The sequence below is a fragment of the Astatotilapia calliptera genome, chromosome 2 (genome assembly GCF_900246225.1).
Source record: "Astatotilapia calliptera chromosome 2, fAstCal1.2, whole genome shotgun sequence".
NCBI lineage: Eukaryota > Metazoa > Chordata > Actinopteri > Cichliformes > Cichlidae > Astatotilapia > Astatotilapia calliptera.
The window spans coordinates 30,990,058-31,011,373 of NC_039303.1; the positions used below are offsets into that span (position 1 = coordinate 30,990,058).

At 40.2% G+C, this 21,316-nt stretch overlaps 1 protein-coding gene across 2 annotated transcripts; it reads left to right on the plus strand.

Moving 5' to 3' along the window:
- The first annotated feature begins 1,162 nt into the window (after window positions 1-1,162).
- On the plus strand, window positions 1,163-16,906 carry ssrp1a (structure specific recognition protein 1a). 2 transcript variants are annotated; one of them, XM_026142513.1, is made up of 19 exons: window positions 1,163-1,256; window positions 2,060-2,139; window positions 3,799-3,984; window positions 7,713-7,818; window positions 7,991-8,184; window positions 8,288-8,388; window positions 8,937-9,066; window positions 9,172-9,275; window positions 9,469-9,597; window positions 9,707-9,928; window positions 11,980-12,052; window positions 12,171-12,176; window positions 14,434-14,566; window positions 14,667-14,712; window positions 14,801-14,933; window positions 15,030-15,197; window positions 15,343-15,437; window positions 15,555-15,726; window positions 16,462-16,906. In XM_026142513.1, exons 2-19 carry the CDS (start codon window positions 2,086-2,088, stop codon window positions 16,528-16,530), a joined length of 2,121 nt encoding a protein of 706 aa, XP_025998298.1. In that variant the 5' UTR covers window positions 1,163-1,256; window positions 2,060-2,085; the 3' UTR covers window positions 16,531-16,906. The 2 variants fall into 2 exon arrangements, with proteins under 2 accessions (XP_025998298.1, XP_025998307.1); XM_026142522.1 differs by lacking the exon at window positions 12,171-12,176 and having other exon boundaries at window positions 1,164-1,256.
- The last annotated feature ends 4,410 nt before the right edge of the window (window positions 16,907-21,316 follow it).

Consider the following 21,316-nt stretch of genomic DNA (forward strand, 5'->3'; position numbering starts at 1 on the left):
TAAAAACAGTACGCCTATTTTGTTTTTTTTCCTTTCTGTTTCTTTGCGGGAGAATGAAGGCAAGTGTTTGCTTGCTTGTCCCGCGCTTCTTTTCTTCTCCCTCCATTCCTCAGCTCTTAGTTTTTTATTGACAGTGAGATTATTCTGGATCTTCTTCTCTCACCTCCAGCTGTCACTCAGCGTGCCAGCCAGAACATCAGCCCGTGGCATGCAGCACCGTATCGCGCCCCGAAGCACCGCTGCTGATACTCTTATTTGTCCCGGATCCAAGTAAAATTCTTTCGTAATCGCTGAGATATTCCAAAATCCGTCAGGCCCACCGGTTCATGTGGTTGAATAAAGTAGTCTAGTTATACGGACTGACAGTGTATCCTCAAGGCTGGATTAAGGTGGAGGAGACGGAGGAGGGGGTCCTCAAGGACTTTGCCAAAAGCTTCGGCGGTTTGTTTCAGCCTCGTGTGCTGATGTAGGGAGAGAGAGAGAGAGTGTGTGTGTGTGTGTGTGAGAATGTGAAAATGCACTTTTAAACTCACCTCAAACGATAAGGGCCTTAAATGCGCCCCGATTTAATTCAGGCCTGCCGAGGCCCTGTTTTGAAGGGGAAGAGGGTTCATTTATTTGGCCGATTTCTGTTTGGTTGCCTTATGTTGCATTTTCTTAAATTGATTTAAAACGAAATAAAGGCCAAACTGTGCCTTTTGCCTTAAGGTTTTCAATAAGGTTTGTTGGACCATGCGTACTAGCCTATTTGATCCGGGGCCTTCCTATCTCTGTCCATATGTCGTATTATAAGAGTCTAAATAACTATTTAGAATGATGCAATATTCCTATTTGACTCTTTTTTGTAATTTATTAAAAAATAAACCCATCAGTATTGTTATAGTTTGTGTTTAATACTATGTTATTAAACCTTTTGGCACTAAGTAAAGGCTGCCATACTAGCTTCATTACCTGTGCTCTGTGCCACCCAGTGGTGATGAGCGGTTACTGCAACGCATTCTGTCCTGCGCAGACTCCGTAACAAAATGTTTTTGGGCTTTTTTGTTTTATTGTCCAAGTTTCACACAGACCTCAGCTTTCAAACCACTTCAAATCCTTGTAATTTACTACCCACCAAACACCTCAGTGATTCAAAGGAAGAAGGGGGTAACGTCTCAAAACCGGAAGCAAATACGAGCCACCGTATGAGTGTTTCCTGTGACTAGCTCCCGATGCTACACGCGGGAAAACAGGCGAAGCTGCTGAGCACTGTCACAGTAAGACCTGATTTTTTTTAAACTCTGCATTCTCGCTTCTATAGAAATTAATTTTTTGATATGTATAAGCAACGAGGGAGTGCGTGGCGCACAATTAATTACTTTGAGTGACGTCGTTTGTTACAATAACCCCAAATATTTACATGATTTCTTTTTACCGGCCTAGTGCTGATGGAGCGCTGGATTTTAACTTAGGACCAGCCCGAGCGGGCGGCGTTCTAGCGCGTGCCGTATTCAATTTGAGGATTCAGTTGGAAACTGTCCCACATCGTTGTATAAAAGAAGCGTACCCTGTGCAGTTGAAGTTAGCCTAGCTATTGTTAGTGGCGCAGCATGGATGATAGTTAAGGGTTGCTTCGAGAAACACAAAGACCCAACTGTCGCTGACACATTCACGCCATAAGATAACGATATTCGTAAACTTTCGCCGGGCAGAGCTTTCTTTTAATTGTTCATAGTTAGCTGTTAGCTGGCTCAGAACTTCACTCAGTTTTTTAAACACTAATAAACGGAAATATTAAATAACACGAAAAGACCCAAATTCAACACGAAGCTGCTTTTACAGTTTGCACACTCACAGGATGGCTGCTTTCTGCCTCTCGGGTGTTTTGGCTCAGTCGCTGCGTGCTTGCTCATGTTTTCATCAACACCACACTACTTTCCCACCGTGAGGAGCAACAACAAAATGCAGACCCCACCTTGCCACAATCTGGGAATGGTTTTAAAGCCAGGCGTGACATAAGCCTCGTTGTAGATGTTTGGTTGTATTTAGTGCCGTTTCTTCCGTCTCTGTCTGTCTGTAGAGCATCAGTCATCGCCTGTAGCCAAAATGGGAGACACACTGGAGTTCAACGAGATCTACCAGGAGGTTAAAGGCTCCTGGGTAAGTATCTTCACCCAGCAGCTCTGCTCTCAAATTCTTTCAGGTCTTCATTACAGTCTCTTTTGAAGTGGCATCGCAGACAAACATCAGCTCCTGTGCTCTTAATTGCAGTTCTGATTTCTTTTGTTTTGTTTTTTGCCTATTTGTGTCACTCAGATTTTTCAAATCTTCAAACAGATGTCAATATTAGAGAAAGATAACCTGAGTAAATTTAAAATAAAATGCAGTTTTTAAAATGAGGATTTCATTTATTAAGGGAAACAAAGCCACCCAAACCTGCCTGGCCCTGGTTCAATTACCTCCTAAACCTAATAACTGGTTGTGCCCTGCTTGGGAGCAATAATTGTGCAGTATTGTTTTATCTGCCACACTGGAAGGTTTTCAGTCACAAATGTGCTGTTTTAGATGGGCATTCTCCTTAAGGAGTCTCTGGTAAAAAGTGAAAAAGGGTAGCCTTTGTGTGGTCAATCCACCGAATATTTTCCTAAAAGTCTTGGGGGATTATCAAGATGTTTTTGGCGAACGTGAGAGGAGCCTTCGTTTTCTTTTTGGTCAGCAGTGGTTTTCACCCTGTAACTCTCCCAAGGATGCCATTTTTGTCTCTTTTTTTCTTTTCTTTTTTTATTGTTCAGTCATGAATTCTGACCTTAACTGAGCCAAGTGAGGCCTGCAATTCTTTAGATGATGCTCTGGGTGTTCTTTTGTGACCTACTAGATGGGTCATTGATGCACTTTAGGAGTAATTTTTATAGTCCAACCACACCTGGGAAGGTTCAACACTGTTCCAGATTTTCTCCATTTGTAGATAATGGCTCTCACTGTAATTCACTGGAGTCCCAAAGCCTTAAAATGACTTCATAAGCCTTTTCAGACTTATAGATGTCAGTTACTTCGTTTCTCATCTGTTCACTGTAGCATGATGTGTTGCTTTTTGGATCTTTTAGGCAACTACGATTTGTCAGACAGGTTTTATTTAAGTGATTTCTTAAGTAAACAGGTCTGGCAGTAATCAGGCCTTGGTGTGGCATTGAACTCAGCTCTCCAAAAAATGTGGTTAATCGCAGTTAATTCATGATTTACGATGTGCCAGATATGTTTGGATATTTTAGTTTTTTGTTTGTTTTTCTTAATAATTAAAATCATCATTTTAAAAATTGCATTTTGTCTTTCCTTGGGTTATGTTTTTTTTTATCTTATGTTACAATTTGGTGATCTGAAACATGTGACAAAATACTAAGAAGTCAGAAACAGGGAAAATTATTTTCTATGGCACTGTATTATTGTATCATTACACAACCTAGTAAAAATAAGATGCCTTTAAATGCTGTTAGCATTGACTCTTAGCCATGAGTGTGAAAAAAAATGAAACTGTCATCGGCTCAGCTGTGGAATTTTTGTTTTGCTGAAAAAACATTTACTCTTCTTTTTTTTTTCTTGTAAAATCACTATTGTAAAGAGGGTATCCATGCCCACGAGTACGGAAACAATAAGAAGATCTGGATTTTGGTTTTGTAAATTAATCTAAATCTAAACTAATCATCAAACTTAAAAAATAAATGTTATGATGTGAGCAAGCTCCCATTTGGAAAGCTGTAACCAGTGTTTTTTAGTTTATGTATAAAATATTTGAGTTTTTCATTTTTCAATATCTCGCTGCAGAATGACGGACGGCTGCGTTTCAGCAAGCAGAATGTGGTTTATAAGAGCAGCAAGACGGGGAAGGTGGATAGCATCCCTGCCAGCGAGCTCAATTTGGCCCAGTGGAGGCGGGTGTGCTTAGGCCATGGCATCAAACTTGGCACCAGCACGGGACACGTCTACAAATATGATGGCTTCAGGGACACGGTGAGTTCTGGATGCACATTGCATGCCTCCAGGTTGTTTTGTAGATTTGGGTAAGTGTGTGTGTGGTTCATATCTCTGATCAGTCTCTGAAGTTTGTCTCTCTCTTCCTTTTTTTTTTTTTTTTTCCTGGGATCTAAATCTTTTCTCTCCGTTTCTGGGAAATAATTGTTACCTTACTTGGAGGAGAACAAGGCAGCAGTGGAATATTTCAGAGTGACACACACTGCTGGTTTATTCAGCGCTGTGTTTATAGCCAGGGATGTAACCCAAGCAAGGGGACCTCTGATAAACAACTTCCATTCCCTGTCTGACATTTCCTCAGGAAAAACACTACCATCTTGCGAAAATGCCACCACTTGACGGTGCGTGTGTGTCAGAAGTATGCGAATGAATCTGCTCTTCTCCCCGAAGCTCCTAATGGGATTAATGAGGGAAATGAGCACGAGCATGTGTGTTCCATAAACAGTGTAATCATCGGCTCATGTGAGTCAGTGTTTATATCAATCCACTGAAACAATTTGGCTCAGAAAACAGACAAGAAAAAATTGTGGTCGTGTTTGTTTTTTATCACTCCATTTTTTTCCCCTGCTCTGCCTTTTCCCTGCTGCTCTGAGTGTGTGGGGAATGTCAACACACAAGTACAACTCTGAGATGGAGGAGCGAGTATTAACCTGGAGTCTGCGGCTGTCTCCTGGGGTTAATCAGCGTATTTTTTTTCAAGATGGATCCTCTCAACCTGGAGCGCAGGCCGTGATGTCATTGTTTATTATCCCACGGTTAGTGTCGGTAATCGAGAATTGGCTGGAGGTTTAGCTGCTGGCGTGCGGAGCAGACTCTTTGATTCATTTGTCCCTGTGAAGCGTTCTTGAGCAAGATGGTGAATCTCTGCCAGATAGTCTGTTATATAGCTGACCTGTAACTGTCATGTGGAGGAGCAGAAGGTGTAGAAAAGCATGGATTTCACTTATGTTCATGTCACTCACATGTTTAGAGTGCAGCTGGCCCATAACGCTGTTGCTGACATTGCGAGTGTGGTGTTGAATGTATGCAGCAGCCCACTGTGGATGCATTTTACTATTGGGGTTCAAAAGTGTTTAGGCCTCATGCGTCAAACTGTCAGGTACTAAAGGCTTCCACCCTGCATGTAAAGTTGAAATAGTTTGACAGGTAACAGAAACAATTCATAGGTAGTTAATCGTTTAAATCACAGCTCAGTATTGTTTTAACGCAGCTTGTTTGTGTGTTAGGATAGAGCAAGACAACACCTCAGTATTTATGTTGTTGTTTTGCAGCTTTTTGAGATTTTATAGCGTAAACTAGCACTGCCCAAAGGTTTTTCTGCCAGCTGTTAGTTCAAATAATGAGTTGCTTAGTCTTTGTACCTCCTACAGGATTTTTCCTGGCTTAAAATTGGCCTTTGATGGTGCCTACATATAAACATGATTGAGCCACACGTGCTTAAAAACATGTATTTATAAATGCATGTAAAACCAATCGTAGGGGGATTGCAAGGCTAGTTGATTTTGGCAAAGTCTGTGCCAAATCAAACACAAAGATCCAAATCAAATACAAATGTTTTAAGTTTAAACCTTTTAAACAGACTATAATAGTAAAGGTCTTGCTGTTTGACATTAATTTATTCGTTTCAATCTATGTTGTTTTTGATTATGTCAAAATCGTTTCAGGGCTGAAAATCTTTTAAGTAACATTGTTAATGCAGGGCAACATTGCATAGCACATAAAAGTAAGATAGTAGCAAGCCTTTAAAAAAACAGAGCGCTCGCTCTGTGCTTCATGAGGAAACTTTGTGTCTGATGTTAGAGAAGCAAGATGCTGACTGTCTAATGTTAGATAAACCGTGTTTAATGTTGACAAATGATGCCTGCAGAGTTTGGACATTCTTGAGTGTCTTTTACCTCCTCAAAAGAAGCCTCGACATCCCGCCTGTAACTGCATCGATGAACGGTCGATGTCTTTCTGTAGCCACTTCCTGTGGTGGACTTGACTGTGCACAACCGAACAAAAACAAGACTCTTGTCATCAACTGATTAGTTGGTACAATGTTTTTGGAGGGCGGCCCTAATCCTTATTGTTCCAGGAATCAATGATAAAATAATTGTTAGGTTCGGTCCTAATTGAAAGCTCACTTTTTCTTTTCCGTTTAAAATAATCTTGTTTGAGTGGTTGTTTCAAGTATTTGAGGTTTCAGTCCAGATGTTGACAGTACTTTATACAGCTGCTTGACAGCTGTACAAGAGCTCCTTATGAAAAGATTTTAAATGAAGAAAATGGCAAGGGGGGGATTCTTATATAATAGTTGTAATTTTCACTTTTTACTCAGTTTAGTCTTTGTTTCCAGAGTTTGCTTGTTTAGATTTTACACTAAAGATATCTTAATTATTATTATTATTATAATTATTATTATTATTATAATCATAATCATAATCATTATTACTACTATGGGTATGTTTTTACTTTTTTTTTTTTTTCATTTTTTCCCAGGGAGAAGTTGAGAACAGGAGTTGCAATACAAACACTTGACTCACAGTCATGTAGACATCCCAGTCTCAATAAACATAACCACCAAACCACCTCATCAGACTGGCCATGATGAAAGATTTGACCACAATGACGGAGTCAAATTAAAGAGATTTAGCTCTACATTTTTATTTTATTTTACTTAGTTCTGTAATACATTGTTTGAAATAGTTTCGGTTAACTCTAATTTTTTTCCCGTACTTATTTTTTAAGCCTAGTCTTAGTAAACTGTATAAAGCAAATATCCAACTGACATAATGAAAGTAATCTTTTAACAAAGTGGATGAAGGCTTTTGGAAAAGCAGGGATTTAAAATGTACTAATAAAAGGCAGACAGGGTGGTCATGTTGGGTGAGTGTGTGTGTGTGTGTGTCTGTCTTTTGGTGGTCTGTGTTTATTATAACTTCATGAGCTGGGCAGTAACAAATCTGCCAAAGCTTCATCGAGGAGATGAGAACTTGCACAAACTCTGATTTTATGAATTTACACATCTGCTTGCGCCTGCTCTCCTATCTAAAAAATGCCTTAATGCTGGTCAACAAACATGCTGATGAACTTCAACGCACACACACACAAACACACAATTCTGAATCTCTGGGCTCTAATTGGCTGTAATAACCTCATGGACAGGCAGATATCCAGGTGCGTAAATTCGGTTTCCCACAGAGTCTCATTCTACCTTACACACACTCACACACCACAATCACTTCCACATGTGTTTGCACTACTGGGACTCCGTGTGTGTGTGTGTGTGTGTGTGTGTGTGTGTGTGTGTGTGTGTGTGTGTGTGTGTGTGTGTGTGTGTGTGTGGGAGAGAGAGAGTGTGTGATTGACCATGTGTTTGTCGCTCTGTGTGATTTCTTTCCAGTTGTAAGGGGTCCTGCAGGATAAATAAACAGGCTGATTGTCAGTGGTGGTGTAGAGGGAAAGAAGACAGAGAGGGTGGATGGATTACATTCATCTCCTGTGTTCCCAAGAGGCCCAAACGGCGGACATAGTTACAATTGCGTTGTGATTAATTATCCCATTCCTCCTTCTTCTTAGGTGGTGTTTTTATAAGCTTTGACCCATGTGGAGCCAGTGCTTTGACGGCATTGCTAACTTTGAGGCTTTCTCTTCCTTTTGTTTTCACCTCTTTCTCTTCTGTCAACCTTTTTTCCCACTGTTATTCTTTCTGCTCACCCCACCAGGACTTTGAGAAGATTTCAGAGTTTTTCAAGGCCAACTACAAGGTGGAGCTGACAGAGAAGGACATGTGTGTGAAGGGCTGGAACTGGGGAACGGCCAAGTTTTCAGGTAAATTTTTCAGAATCACTGCACTAATAATGTCTGAAATATTGATGATGATAAGTGAGGTGAAAATCAACAGTCAATTTAAGATTAGTTTGCTGTTTAACATCAACTCAGAGAGCTCTGAAGATGAGGTCAGTTGTTTCTCTCCTAACTGTCTTGTTTCTGCCTTTCACAGGGCCACTGTTATCCTTCGAAGTCAATGACAACACAGCGTTTGAGGTCCCACTGTCCAACGTTTCCCAGTGTGCCACAGGGAAGAACGAAGTCACTCTGGAGTTTCACCAGAATGACGACACAGAAGTCTCCCTTATGGAGGTCCGATTCTACGTCCCACCCAGTCAGTCTGATGAACGGCAAGACCCCGTGGAGGTGACAAAGGATGCTTTACTTCTGCTTTTTTGTTTGTTTGGTTTCTTTATGCTTTTCTTTGTTTTTGTTTACAGTAGTTCTAAAACTGTGTGTTTTCATTCAGGCATTTGCCCAGAATGTGTTATCTAAGGCTGATGTGATCCAAGCTACAGGAGACGCTGTGTGTATCTTCAAAGAGCTGCAGTGTCTTACACCCAGAGGAAGGTAAAAGATTGACATTTGAGCACCCAAATCCAGTCACCTACCGATTTTCTGATTTGATTTTAAACCAAAAAATTGGCCAGTTTATCACTATATTGAACGTACTTGATACTAAGGGAGCCAAATTGTACAAAGAAAACATTCCCGTACTGTTACACTACCACTAGCCTGAACTGGCAGACTGGATCCATTCTTAAAGGTTGTTTACACCAAATTTTGACCATACCGCCCAAATGTCGCAGCAGAAATTGAGACCAACCACACCAGGGAATTGTTGTTGTTTTTTTTTACCGTTGACCTTCAGCAGGTCATCTTGACATTGTCTACATGCAGAAGTACATTGAGTTGCTGCCAGGTGATTGGCTGTTCAGATATTGGAGTTAACAAGCAGTTAGGCTGATATACCTAATAATAAAATGGCCTTTGTATATTTGGATAAAGCGTGCATAAACCTTGCACTTTCATGAAGTCACACTTATGAACTCACTATATGATTCACATTAGTTAGTTATTCACATTAGGAGTTAACCAGTTAACTTTCCTTTCTTCAGATATGACATCCGTATCTACCCGACATTTCTTCACCTGCACGGTAAAACGTTCGACTACAAGATTCCCTACACCACCGTCCTCCGTCTTTTCCTGCTGCCACACAAGGATCAGAGGCAGATGTTCTTTGTGGTATGTGAACTTTTCTGTGTGACTTTTATTGTTGACAGTGTTAGCATTTAATGCTCCCATTTTCTGACCTGCTTTCTCTTTGTGGCGTTTTTGTTTTCTTTATAGATCAGTCTGGATCCTCCTATCAAGCAGGGGCAGACACGTTATCACTTTCTCATTCTGCTCTTCTCCAAGGAAGAAGATATTAGCCTAACCCTCAACATGAGCGAGTGAGTGCATCTAGACCTAGATTGGCTTCAGCTAATTTTGACTGAAGAATAATGTTGTAAAGTGTGTGTCCACTAGGGGGAACCAAGGGTCTGAGTCAGTAGTGTCAGTAGAAACAGTTCTTTGCATCATTTAGAAACTCTCAAAACTTAATTTTAAGGTTTTAAACTTTGTTCTTTCCCATGTGTGTCACAGAGAAGATGTGGAGCGTCGTTTTGAGGGTAAACTCAGTAAGTTCATGTCAGGATCTCTTTATGAGATGGTGAGCAGGGTGATGAAGGCCTTGGTCAACCGTAAAATCACAGTACCTGGAAACTTCCAAGGGTAGGCATCTCATATACTTCTGTTTTTCAAAAACACTGTTTGTTTTTTTTCTTTTGCAAAATTAAGTATAACTGTGTCACTCTTTGGGCGTTGATCTCTTCCTCCTCAGACACTCAGGAGCCCAGTGCATCACCTGCTCCTACAAGGCATCCTCAGGCCTCCTCTATCCTTTGGAAAGGGGTTTCATCTACGTCCACAAGCCCCCTGTTCACTTGCGCTTTGAAGAGATCTCTTGTGTCAACTTTGCCAGAGGCACCACCACAACACGTTCTTTTGACTTTGAGATTGAGACCAAGCAAGGGAACCAGTACACTTTTAGCAGCATTGAGAGGTGAGCATTGAGAGGTTTTGTTAACAGGAGCAGACCTATCATAAAAACACAAAGGTATCCTGGATATGTGTTTCATGCTGGGGGAATATTCATTCATATACAAGTCTGGGCATGATTTTCACTCTGGCACACTCGTTCACATTGTGTGGGTTTTTTTTCTTCTTCTAATAACTCACTTTAGAGGATGAGAGTAAATCCATTTTGGTTTCTGGCTGTTTGCATTGACCACTCTGCTGATTCAGCATCTCCATCTTATCGCCACTAATGTAACATGATCCTTCCAAGCACTAAAAGTCATCATCTGCATTAGAGTTGTCAGACTTTCATTTCATTTTGTGCCATATACTACAAAACTCAAGCTTAACATGAAGCTGCTGGAACCTAAGTTAAGTGCCTACACGGAGGGTTATATTCCCATCAAAAGAAGGACAGTAGGTAATTTCAGATTCTGAAGCAAGGATGTTGTTCATAAATTTAGATCTTGCTAATACCATGTTTTTATTTTGTTTATAGCTTTTGCCAGCACTGTACTGCTCAGACAGGAGCTCAGTTATGATATAGGTTCATGTGCCAAAATATGGAGGAGGATGAGCATTTCCTATGGATGACTCTAGGGTTGGGTGATTGCCATGGTCTGATTGTCCCCATGTGGGATCGCCAGTGAAATGTCTTACAAATGAGTATATGTGGAGATGAAATATGAAGCAATATTGAGATGGATTGAGACAGATTCATGTTATTATGAATATCATAGTAAGAAATATCTTAATTGAATGCATTAATGGTGGACAAGGGTCTCCATATTTTGGCATCTGAACCTATATCATAATTGACCAATGGAGACAGCTGAGCCATCATCGACATCGTTGTCCATCAGCACAACTTGCCATACTACATATTTATAATGTCACTTTTATAAACAACAACAGAGGTTACCATTGTGCTGAAAAATAAAACCATAAATAAAGGAAATAAAGCACAGGCCAAAAGGTAACAGACACCAAACACAAAAGAGCTGTAGAAGTGAAACAATAAAGGAGTACATAAAATATAACTTAAAATCACAGTCAACATCTCACACTGGGTTCAAAGCCAGGGAGTAAAAGTGTGCTTTTAAGGGATTTAAAAACAACAAGAAAAGGAGCCTGCTTGATGTGCAATGGCAAACCACAGGTTTGCTGGTCTACTGACCTGAGAGAACCAGTGTGACATTTGGCTGGATCAGAAAAAGAAACGATGGGGCACCACCATTAAGAGACTTAAAAACAAATGAAAGGGTTTTGAAATCGATTTGTAAATGACCTGGAAGCCAGTGAAGGGAAGCTGAAATTGGGCTTATGTGCTCTTACTTGCTTTAACCTGATTTAAAAAATCAAGCGAGAGCATTTTACTCCAGCTGTAGTTGAGAAATGGAGACATGTGCATTGCATTGCCGTAATCAAAACGAGACAATATGTTGTAAAAGCATGTTAATGTTTCAAGATTGCATGTGGACAGCTGAGGCTTGATTTTGACAGTAGTATATTCAAATGAGAATCGAACTTCAGAGAAGGAACCGTTTTCACATTTAAATTGGTGATAATGCATTTCTCATATGGGAGCAGATTGGAAAGGTTAACACAGTGGGTGCTGCTTTTGCCACAGGGTCTAAACAACATGACTTATGAAATTCAGAAAATTTGCAGCAGCTTCTGGTCCAGGTTATTCTTCCTCAGGACCGCTGTTGGGCCTTCTTTACCACCGCGTTTGTGTTGTGGGTCCAGATAAGATCGGCGTGAGTGCCCATAAACCTAAAGGTGGAGACAAATTCCACCCGTTCTCCATTTATAATCAGAGGGGAGTGGACCTGTCTGTGCCTCCTGAAGTCCATTATGAGTTCTTTTATTTTAAGGACGTTCAGCTTCAGAGCCATCCCATTGCAGGGCAGGGGAAGCTCTGCAGTTTTAGATGCTGAATTGAGGCTTGTGAGACATTTGGTTTTTGATCATATTGTTAAGCCATTCTGATTAATTTAAAATAAATAACTCCTACTTTGTCTCTTTCCCTTCTAGAGAGGAGTACGGCAAACTTTTTGACTTTGTTAATGCTAAGAAGCTCAACATCAAGAACAGAGGTTTCAAAGAGGTAATGCACAAGTCACTGAAACACCTCTCAGTTTGTACATTAAGTTTGATCATATTTCTATCCCCGATATTGATGCTTGTTGCCCTTCTCCTTTGTGTTTGTCCTTGTACACCTGTAGAAGAAGGTGGGTATGGTCATGGGCGTCACGTGTGGATTAGGCACTTGATTTTATTGGTCTGGAGTGATTTCCTGCTTGCATGGCGTGCTGCTGGTATGTGTGTGCGTGTTCTGAGGATGGCGTCCAATGATCTTGATTTGGTTTGACATTACCAATATGATTGCTGTTGAACCTGAGATATTTTGAGTGATTTATGACTAATCATGGGACATGGAGGTGAGGGAGCGCTGACCAATACCTCTTTGGGTTGGTGTGTGTGTGCGCGCGTTCTGTGTGTGTGTGTTTGCATTGTGCTGACTAATGTGTGGCCTGGGGGCTTTTGGTGTGCTTTAACACGGAGTACAGTTGTCATCAAGACTGCTGCCTTACAAAGGCGACGCTGATTGCATTACCTACAATGGTCTTTGACATATATGAGCTTCTTTCAACGAGGCCATCCCATCTGTTTCTGTGGTGATGGGGTCAGCAGAGGTCAATGAAAATTAATGGAGCTCCTCTCTAATTCTTGTTGGTGTTCAAGTAGCAGCCTCCCTGTTTGTCTGTCGATTGGTGGACTTGGATGCGTGCAGATGGAGAAGAAGAAAATAGTTTGAATTTTATTTCCAGGATGGCATTACAGCATAGCGAGCCTCAAGCTAAAGAAGAAGATGCTAAGCTAAGATTTTGTGTGGTCTTATACTTCACTTTATATGCAAACATGAGTCATTTAATTGATTAGAATCACAGTGTCCAATGGTTTTGGCTCATGTTAACCCTTTCCATGTCCTGGCAAACTAAATTTTTGTCCATCCAGAAGTTTGAAGACCTCAGAAATGGACCAAAAAAGCCCTGAACCACCTAAAATTCTAGATAAGATGAGCATGGCCACCATGACATCACCCATTATTTTCTGAAGTCACATCTTAAAGCTGGGCATTTTGTGGTGGATCTTTGTGACACTGTGTGCCTTTTTTCCACAAGTACCGACTTGACTCCACTCTACTCTGTTTTGGTGGGGTTTTTTCCCATTACAGTTGAGTGCCATCGCAGTATGATGGTCATTATAGCAACGCGTCCGAAACTCTGCAACACTATTTATATATGACACAAACACGACACAATAATGGAGGACTTAGGGGTGATAGTATACCTTTTGCTCCATTGTGGTGGGGGTTTCAGACTCGAGGACCACGGTGTTTATTTTTGTGCAGCCATTTACCTCGTTGCAGAGTTTCAGAAATGGAAGTTCTTCTTTTTTTTTCTTTTTTTTTTTCTTTCTTCCCTTTCCTGAAAGAGTCACTTTCATGACTCATCAAGTAATGCCATCATTGACTGGCCAATCGGGGCTTGCAGTCTTTTGACGTCACATTTTCGTACCTGGTACCAAGTGCACCACCTGATGGAAACTCTAAAAGCCAGCCGAGTAGGTACTAGTGGAAAAGAGGCATTTGACTCTTGTACAGCAGAGACCTGCTAGTCACAAGGTAGCCACACCTTCAAAAACACACTGCTTTTTTTTTTCTATTTAAGGGTATTTTTAAACACAATTTTCTACGGTGTGAAGAAGATTTCGCAAAATGTGTTCAAAGGTTGAGTCAAAAAGCTGTTTTCACATAGGCTGCTATAGGATCTCAAATCTTTATTGTATGTGTGCGCTTCCCCCCCACAGCTATTGCCCTCTGGTGGCCATCACAAATAATGCAGGTTTCTAGGCACTTCTGCAGCGGCTTCATTTTTCCAAACCAAAATCTACATTCATGTTTTAAACCATGAAATGTGCAATAACAACAGTAAAAACAGCAGAACTAGAGAGGAAATGAAAAAAAGTTGGCATAAAAGCTAAAAATTTTCCGTAGGAAAAATGTTTTTCTTCCCATTTCCTGTTCTTAATAAGCTAGCTGCCCCCTCAGATTAAACCTTTAAACCTGCATTATATTCTCTTTGTGACAGAAATGCGATCAGCTGAAATTACTTCTGATAATTAAGTTATTTATTTAGCAAAAAGGGTCGAAGTGATGTGTTAAGTTGCAGTCATGTGTCGGGCTGATTTAATAGCACTGTACATTAAATATTTGGCGGTTTTAAACATGCTGGAAAAAAACAGCAGTTGCAATATCTGTAATGCCTAGTGGGATGTTTCTTTCTTTTCTGTTTTTTGCTAATGAACTAAGCAATAAGGAAAAGGTGGCTAACTTTATCTCAGAGTAGATAGAGGCTCGTGGGTACTGTGTTTTTTGTTTTTTGTCTGTTTGTTTTGTTTTTTGACCCTGTAGTGTATTTCCAGGGCATGAAGGGCAAGATTGATGAATACAGCGACTCAGATGATGACCAACACGATGCTTACTTGGAAAGGATGAAGGCTGAGGGCAAGATCAGGGAGGAGGGCAACGACAGCGACGAATCAGACGGTGAAAGTGGTGAGTAATGACTGCCTATATGACAGGATAGCGAGCATACTCAGAAGATGGGGAACGTTGGATAGTGATATTTTTTTCTTTCTTTCTTGTTTCTCTTCAGATGAGTCTTTCAACCCTGGAGAGGAAGATGAAGAGATTGCAGAAGAGTACGTGACTCTCCTAAAACGTAGTTGGATGATATGATAGCTTATTAACACTTATTAACACTACTGGCGTCTCCTTGTCTTCAATCAGGTATGACAGCAATGCCTCAGCAAGCGAGAGCAGTGAAGGAGGAGAGGAGAGCGAAGATGAGAGTGCAAAGAAGAAAAAGGCCAAAAAAGCCAAAGTGGTGAAGGAGAAAAAAGAGAGAAAGCCACGAAAAGAGGCGAGAGAAGGGCTAAAATAAGCCACCACTGTACATAAAGGTGTGCAGTTTCAATCATTTCTTTACTCAATTCCTTTTTATCTTCAATGTGAGCAGAAGAAGCAGAAGGATGCTGGCGGACCCAAGAGACCAATGAGTGCGTATATGCTTTGGCTCAACTCCAGCCGTGAGCGAATCAAGTCGGACAACCCCGGCATCTCCATCACAGAGATCTCTAAGAAAGCGGGAGAGATGTGGAGACAGCTGAGCAAAGATGAGAAGCAGGTGAGGGTTAAGAGAAATTGCTTTAGTTTTGGTTTTTTAACTTAAAAAAAAATACACACGAATAAAATGCATCTATTGTCCACTTAAGTATGTTAATTAACCAGAATAAATGTGTAGAGAAACCTCTAAAGAATGTTTTCTGTAGGAGTGGGAAGCAAAGGCAGGCGAGGCGAAAAAACAGTACGATAAAGCAAAGAAAGAATACAAAGAGAGCGGAGGAGCAACTTCCAGCCCCAGGAAGTAAGGCCTGCAACAAAATAAGTCAACTCTTTGGTTTTTTTTTTGGTTTTTTTTTGAAGTCTTGATGCAGAAAAATGGCTAAATTTGTTATATTTTCTTCCACTTTTCACCCATTAGGGAGAGTAAAAAGTCTGGAGGCAAAAAGGACGATAAGAAAAGGAAGTCTGCCGGAGCAGACAAGGACAAGGAGCGGGGAGGAAACGACAGCTTTAAGAGCCGAGAGTTCATCGAGACCAGCGAGGAGAGTTCATCAGACTCTGACCACAAGAGCAAGTCCAAGAGGAAGAAGGTAAATCCAGTGACTGTAAATGCCGTCATCAGACAGAACAGACTCAGACTCTTATTGAATGATGTAGGATGACTTTTAGTTTCTTTTACCTAATCAGAAACCACAATGCGATGGAAATGTTTGATCTAACTAAAAGTCAAAACACTGATGGCTGCTCAGTGAGAAGTAGACATTTTCTTCAGGAGGAGAAACCTTTAAATCCCGTTAGCTGATTGAGGGACAGCTGCGGGACGAAGTGTATCAGGGAAAACCTGGAACTGAAGCACCCCGCTTACTAAAAAGATGGCAGGTAGGAGAGAGGGAAGGCAATAGAGAGCTAATGAGTGTGAGAATGAAAGCTCCTGTTATCTTGTGTATCACTATATTGCATTTTTAACCAAATGCAAAGAAAACAGTAATGAGGAGACTAAGAATTTTCTTGAACATGTCTGTGTATATTTGCAGTTTCTGTTAGAATATATTTGCGATAGAGCTACGAGGCAGTGTTTGATGACTTGCTTTTTCCTGTTTAGTTGAGATTTTGCCTGCAGTTTGAGTTAACTGTAAAGAAATGTGCTTTATTCGCTTCTCGATAACACAGATGCAGAGAGCAATCAGAGAACTTGAGCGTTGCGCATTAAATCAATGGAAATTGTTGATGTAAACATAGTGAAACTGCTTCATTTAGACTAAAGCACTCCTTCATGTTCTGACATGATTGTAAACACTGAGTTCTTCTTTCTTTTTTCTAAACAGGAATCAGACGATGAGGAAGAAGAAGAGGCGGTGTCAACACCTGCAAGCTCCGAGGAAGAGTCTGATTGAAGACACACTTTTCCACCTCGTATACACACACACACCAAGGACCAAGCGTTTATACTCTCTCTGCTGATACCACACTGACGGACAAATTAACAGACTTGAGTTGTATTTGCTTCTTCGTGGTTCGTTTTATGAGTACAAACACATTTTTGTGACTGACTCTTCAACCATGTAATGATATTTGAGTAGTTTGATGATGAGCTGGCATACCTTTTGGAAATACTGAAGGGTTTTCCATCAAACCAGTGGGCATATATGTTTTAGTTACATAGCACGATGATTGCAGGGGTTGTTAGTTAGCAGATGCAAAATTTATGTACGGGAATTTCTTTGACTTTTCCAGTGTCATGTTTTCAGGCCAAAATAAATAAATGAATCATTTTCAATAAAAACTCAGTTGGTGGTGCTTTGATCCTCATGGAAAAAGATTCTGAACTGATGGTCAAACGGTCACCTTGAGAGATTGCTTGCTGCCGTTTGCGTGTAAAGTAGCTTGTAAAGCACATTTAATGAATGTGGTCCATTTAGTGTTATTTACAACATGTAAACATTCATTCATTGTTTAGAATGTTTAAAAGTTTCTTTACATACACCGTTTCAGCCATTCAGTTAAATTCAGTTTTGTTTATTTAGCGCTAAATCACAACAGCAGTTTCCTCAAAGCGCTTTATATTTTAAGGTAAAGACCCTACAATAATACAGAGAAAACCCCCAACAATATTATAACCTCCTATGAGCAAGTGCTTTGGCGATAGCGGGAAGGAAAAACTCCCTTTTAACAGGAAGAAACCTCCAGCAGAACCAGGCTGAGGGAGGAGCGCCCATCTGCTACCACCAGTTGGGGGTGAGGGGAGGAACACAGGACAAAGACATGCTCTGGAAAGGGGGACAGAGATTAACATTAACTAATGATTAAAGGCAGAGAGGTTAACACATGTTAACAAACCAAAAATGTGAGTGAGAAGGGTAACTGAAGACGTAAAACTCAATGCATCATGGGGATCCCCCAGCAGCCTAGACCTACTGCAGTGTAACTGAGAGGAGCCCTAACTATATGCTAAAGTTATAAGTCTAATCTTAAAAGTAGAGAGAGTGTCTGTCTCTGGAAGCTGGTTTGACAGACGAGGGGTGTTCTGCTTTTAGATACTGTAGGAGCCACAAGTAAACCATCAGTCTGAGAGCAAAGTGCTTTAATGGGGTGATGCGGTACTATAAGTTCATTAAGATAGGATCGGTTGATTATTCAAGACCTTGTATGTGAGGAGCAGGATTTTAAATTGGATTCTTTAAATTTGATTTAACAGGGAGCCAACGAAGAGAAGCCAGTATAGGAGGAATATAAGAAATCAGATGGCAGCCACTCAATCATATGATTGGCAGTACAGTCTAAACGTAGACATGGTTGTGACTGGATGCTGAAGTTCAAACTGAGCAGAATGAGGAAGAAAGGTCATTTTAAGTGACTTTGAACATGGCATGCTTGTTACTGCCAGACAGGCTCGTCTGAGTATTTCAGAAACTGCTGATCTGAGATTTTCCCCCACAGCCATCTCTGGGGTTGACAGACTGGTCAGAGAAGAGAAAATGTCCAGTAAGCAGTAGATTTCTGACTGAAAATACTTTGTTGAGGTCAGAGAAGAATGTCCAGACTGCTTTGAGCTGGTAGGAAGGCAAATACACATGTTAAACAACCACCAAGTTATGGAAAAGGGCACCTCTGAAGGCACAACACAGCAAACTATACTCATACTCAATTGACCTCCACAGTGACCAGGACACTTTTGGGATTTGGTGTAACAGGACATTCACAAGTGCAACAAACAGTGACTGCTGTCATTTCAATATGGACCAAAATCTCTGAAGAATGTTTCTAGCATCTTCTGGAATCTACGCCACGAAGAATTAAAGCAGTCCTGAAGTCAAATGGGTGCCCAACCCGTACTAGTGGCTGTTGTCTGAGCTTGTGGGGAAATTCTTATCTATGTGAACTATGAAATACTTTAAAAACATCCCTCCACAGTGTAGTTACTAAAAAATTTATATGTAAATCAGCATCACTCAGAAGTCTATACAGGGCTCACAGAAAGCAGAATTAAACATGTATCTTAGTGACAATTGAGCTACATGTGATTAACTCTGCAAATGAAAATAGCTCCAGAAAAACTCAGCCATGTGGTCCAAAAATCCTTGAAGAAATTAATATGATCAGCGTATGTTAGTGTAATTTTTCAACACAGAATGAAAACCAAACCTCTTAAGCTGTTAAGATACTCCCATAGGACCTACCTACACTTTTGCTCGCTTGACCAGGCGGGGTGGTTTGAGAGTGTGTGTTAACTGGCTGCCCTAGTCAAAGCTGAAGAGACAGTGGTTTTAGCGATTTGCTGAAGCCTAAGTACAAGGTGGTTTGAAGAGTGGTTTTTAAGAGCTAAACGATACCAGCTCTAAAGTTCATCTCCACTTAATGTGGCTTTTGACAATAAGGTACTCTTCCCACATCCTGTAGTACTGATCACATATCCTTAGAATAGCCTTGGATATTTGTTATCATTTGATATTTGTTATCATCATGTGAAACTCGAGGTGTTGCAAAGTGGCTCTGTGAAGCTGCAACTAGGCAGAGCTTTCAGTGTTATTGTTTTAATTTGGTTTCCTTTGATTAATTTTTTTTGAATGTACCCTTTCCAGCTCTCTTAATAAGTAAACAGAATATGAATTAAAAAGCTGAGGTTTGTTCTTTTTGTCTTGTGTGATTGTCCTTTTATACTCCTTTACTCTCTGTTATGTCACTGTGATTTCAGTTGTTCTTCTGTCTGTTAACAGTCTTTGAGTTTTTAGAAGGAATGCATCCATAGTTTGGCATTTGAGTCATACCTTACAATTTTAGTAATTTTTAGTCAATTATGCTACACATGTCAATTCAAATCACACTGCACATGTGGCACATGCGTCCTAACTAGATGCACTGATATATGTGAGGATTAACTGACTTGTTATTTTCAGGTGCTTCCCTTAAAGTTTTTGTGGTTTCCTCCTGCACCTTAATCATGAATCAAAGCACCAAAGTATTAGAGGAACTTTTTAGAGTGAAAGAAGTAAGGTATTGAGTCTATGATGACCTGCACTGCATCATAATCCTATTGAGCTATTGTGGGAACAGCTTAAACTTATATTACATAAGAAGTGGCTTTTATACTAATTTCATTTGTGGGAGGATTTCAGGAAGCATGGGCTGAAATTGATTCAGATTACTTGAACAAATTGACAGCTTGAAGTGATTCTTTGACTAGATTAAATTTAAAGGATGAACTATTAGAATATTCCAATAATTTCTATTCACTTTGCAACACATTTGATGAATAGATGTTTAAGTTCGAATTTTAAATATGTACTTCATATTGCATGTGACTTCCTTGACCATGAATATGATTATATTCCAAGTCGGTAGAATAAATCCTCTGGAGAGCATGAATGTGTCTGCTAAGATTCATGGCAAAGAGTAACCTCGCTACAATGAGCTGCGTACGCTCTTCATGTGGTGTGTTTGGGTGCCGTGCAGGTGTCAGTGTGTTTAGTCATGTCCTAAATGTGGAGCCCAAAGAAAATCAGAGTGGAAAGTGTTTGCATACATCCCTTCCTGTGACATAATTATCTTTTCCGCTGCAGTTTCCCCTTTCACCAGTCTGCTCCCCATTCAATTACACTCTGACGAATAGGGTTTAGTGTTCAGTTTTCTGCTGATATAAACATGACATTTACATGAAAGCTTGTGATCTTGTTTGCATGTTCAGCGCATGCTTGTGTGTGTTTTTAGATGTATCTTACATTGTATTAGGTCACCATTAGCTGACCACAAACATAATGGATCCACTTAAGTAATTACATACTATCTACACACAGACACACACACACAGAGCGCTGTCACTGCATTACATTATCTCTCTAATGTAAAAGGCACTAATGCTGCTGGTCCTTGTGAATGTATTGAAAACCGATCGTATCATATGTCGCACTTATTGCACACTTGTCAGTAATACTGCTCTTTGTAATTTGTTGCAGTGCTGTTATTGAGGCGTCATCTGTAAGTATGGAAGCACATTGCTTTTTTTCTATGCCACTGATGTGCAGAAAGGTGACAAAATTGCATATAATGGAGTCATATTGAACATTAAGATTTCCCCCAGTGGTTTCATTTTAAATGATGACATTTCCAGAAGTTTTTCACAGCCACTTATATGAAAGTACAAACAACTTTCTGCACTCAGGCTTTCTTGTTTAGTTAAAGAACGGAAGGTCCTTCCTCTCTATGTGGCTAAAAGCAAACATAGTCATCTCTTCTATTTAGAGCATTACTTATATCACATTTAATAAGATGAACAATCAATAAACAATCAGCAGCACCACTTGTTCATCACAGACCATAAAGAAATGAGGACAAATTATAGTAACTCTGTCTCGTGTTAATGTGTTCTTCTTGTCTCGGTGCTTAGTGTTTGTCTTCAGGTTACTTCCTGTTTTTTACTTTGAAGGTTTGTTTCCTTTCATGTCTTGTGTTAGTTATCATGGTTTTCTTTTTAACTTTTTGTCACAGTATCTGTTTCGTTTCCAGCCCTGTGATAGTCTTTGCTATGGTTATTTTTTAGTTTGTGGACTGTATTTTGGACCATTCACTGTTCTGTCTGACCTTATATTTACTGTTTATTTCTACCATATCCATTGCAGCGCTCATTTTTCTAACATACCACATATCCCAGCTAGTATTAGGTAAGATGTACATCCCGGAGGGGTC

What these genes read in the sequence shown, in the direction of transcription:
- ssrp1a (XM_026142513.1), top strand. Translation starts at nt 2,086, where the DNA reads ATGGGAGACACACTGGAGTTCAACGAGATCTACCAGGAGGTTAAAGGC. An exon ending in AACGGCAAGACCCCGTGGAG is followed by an intron (nt 8,185 to 8,287) that starts GTGACAAAGGAT and finishes GTTTTCATTCAG; the next exon opens with GCATTTGCCCAGAATGTGTT. An exon ending in GATGAAGAGATTGCAGAAGA is followed by an intron (nt 14,713 to 14,800) that starts GTACGTGACTCT and finishes GTCTTCAATCAG; the next exon opens with GTATGACAGCAATGCCTCAG.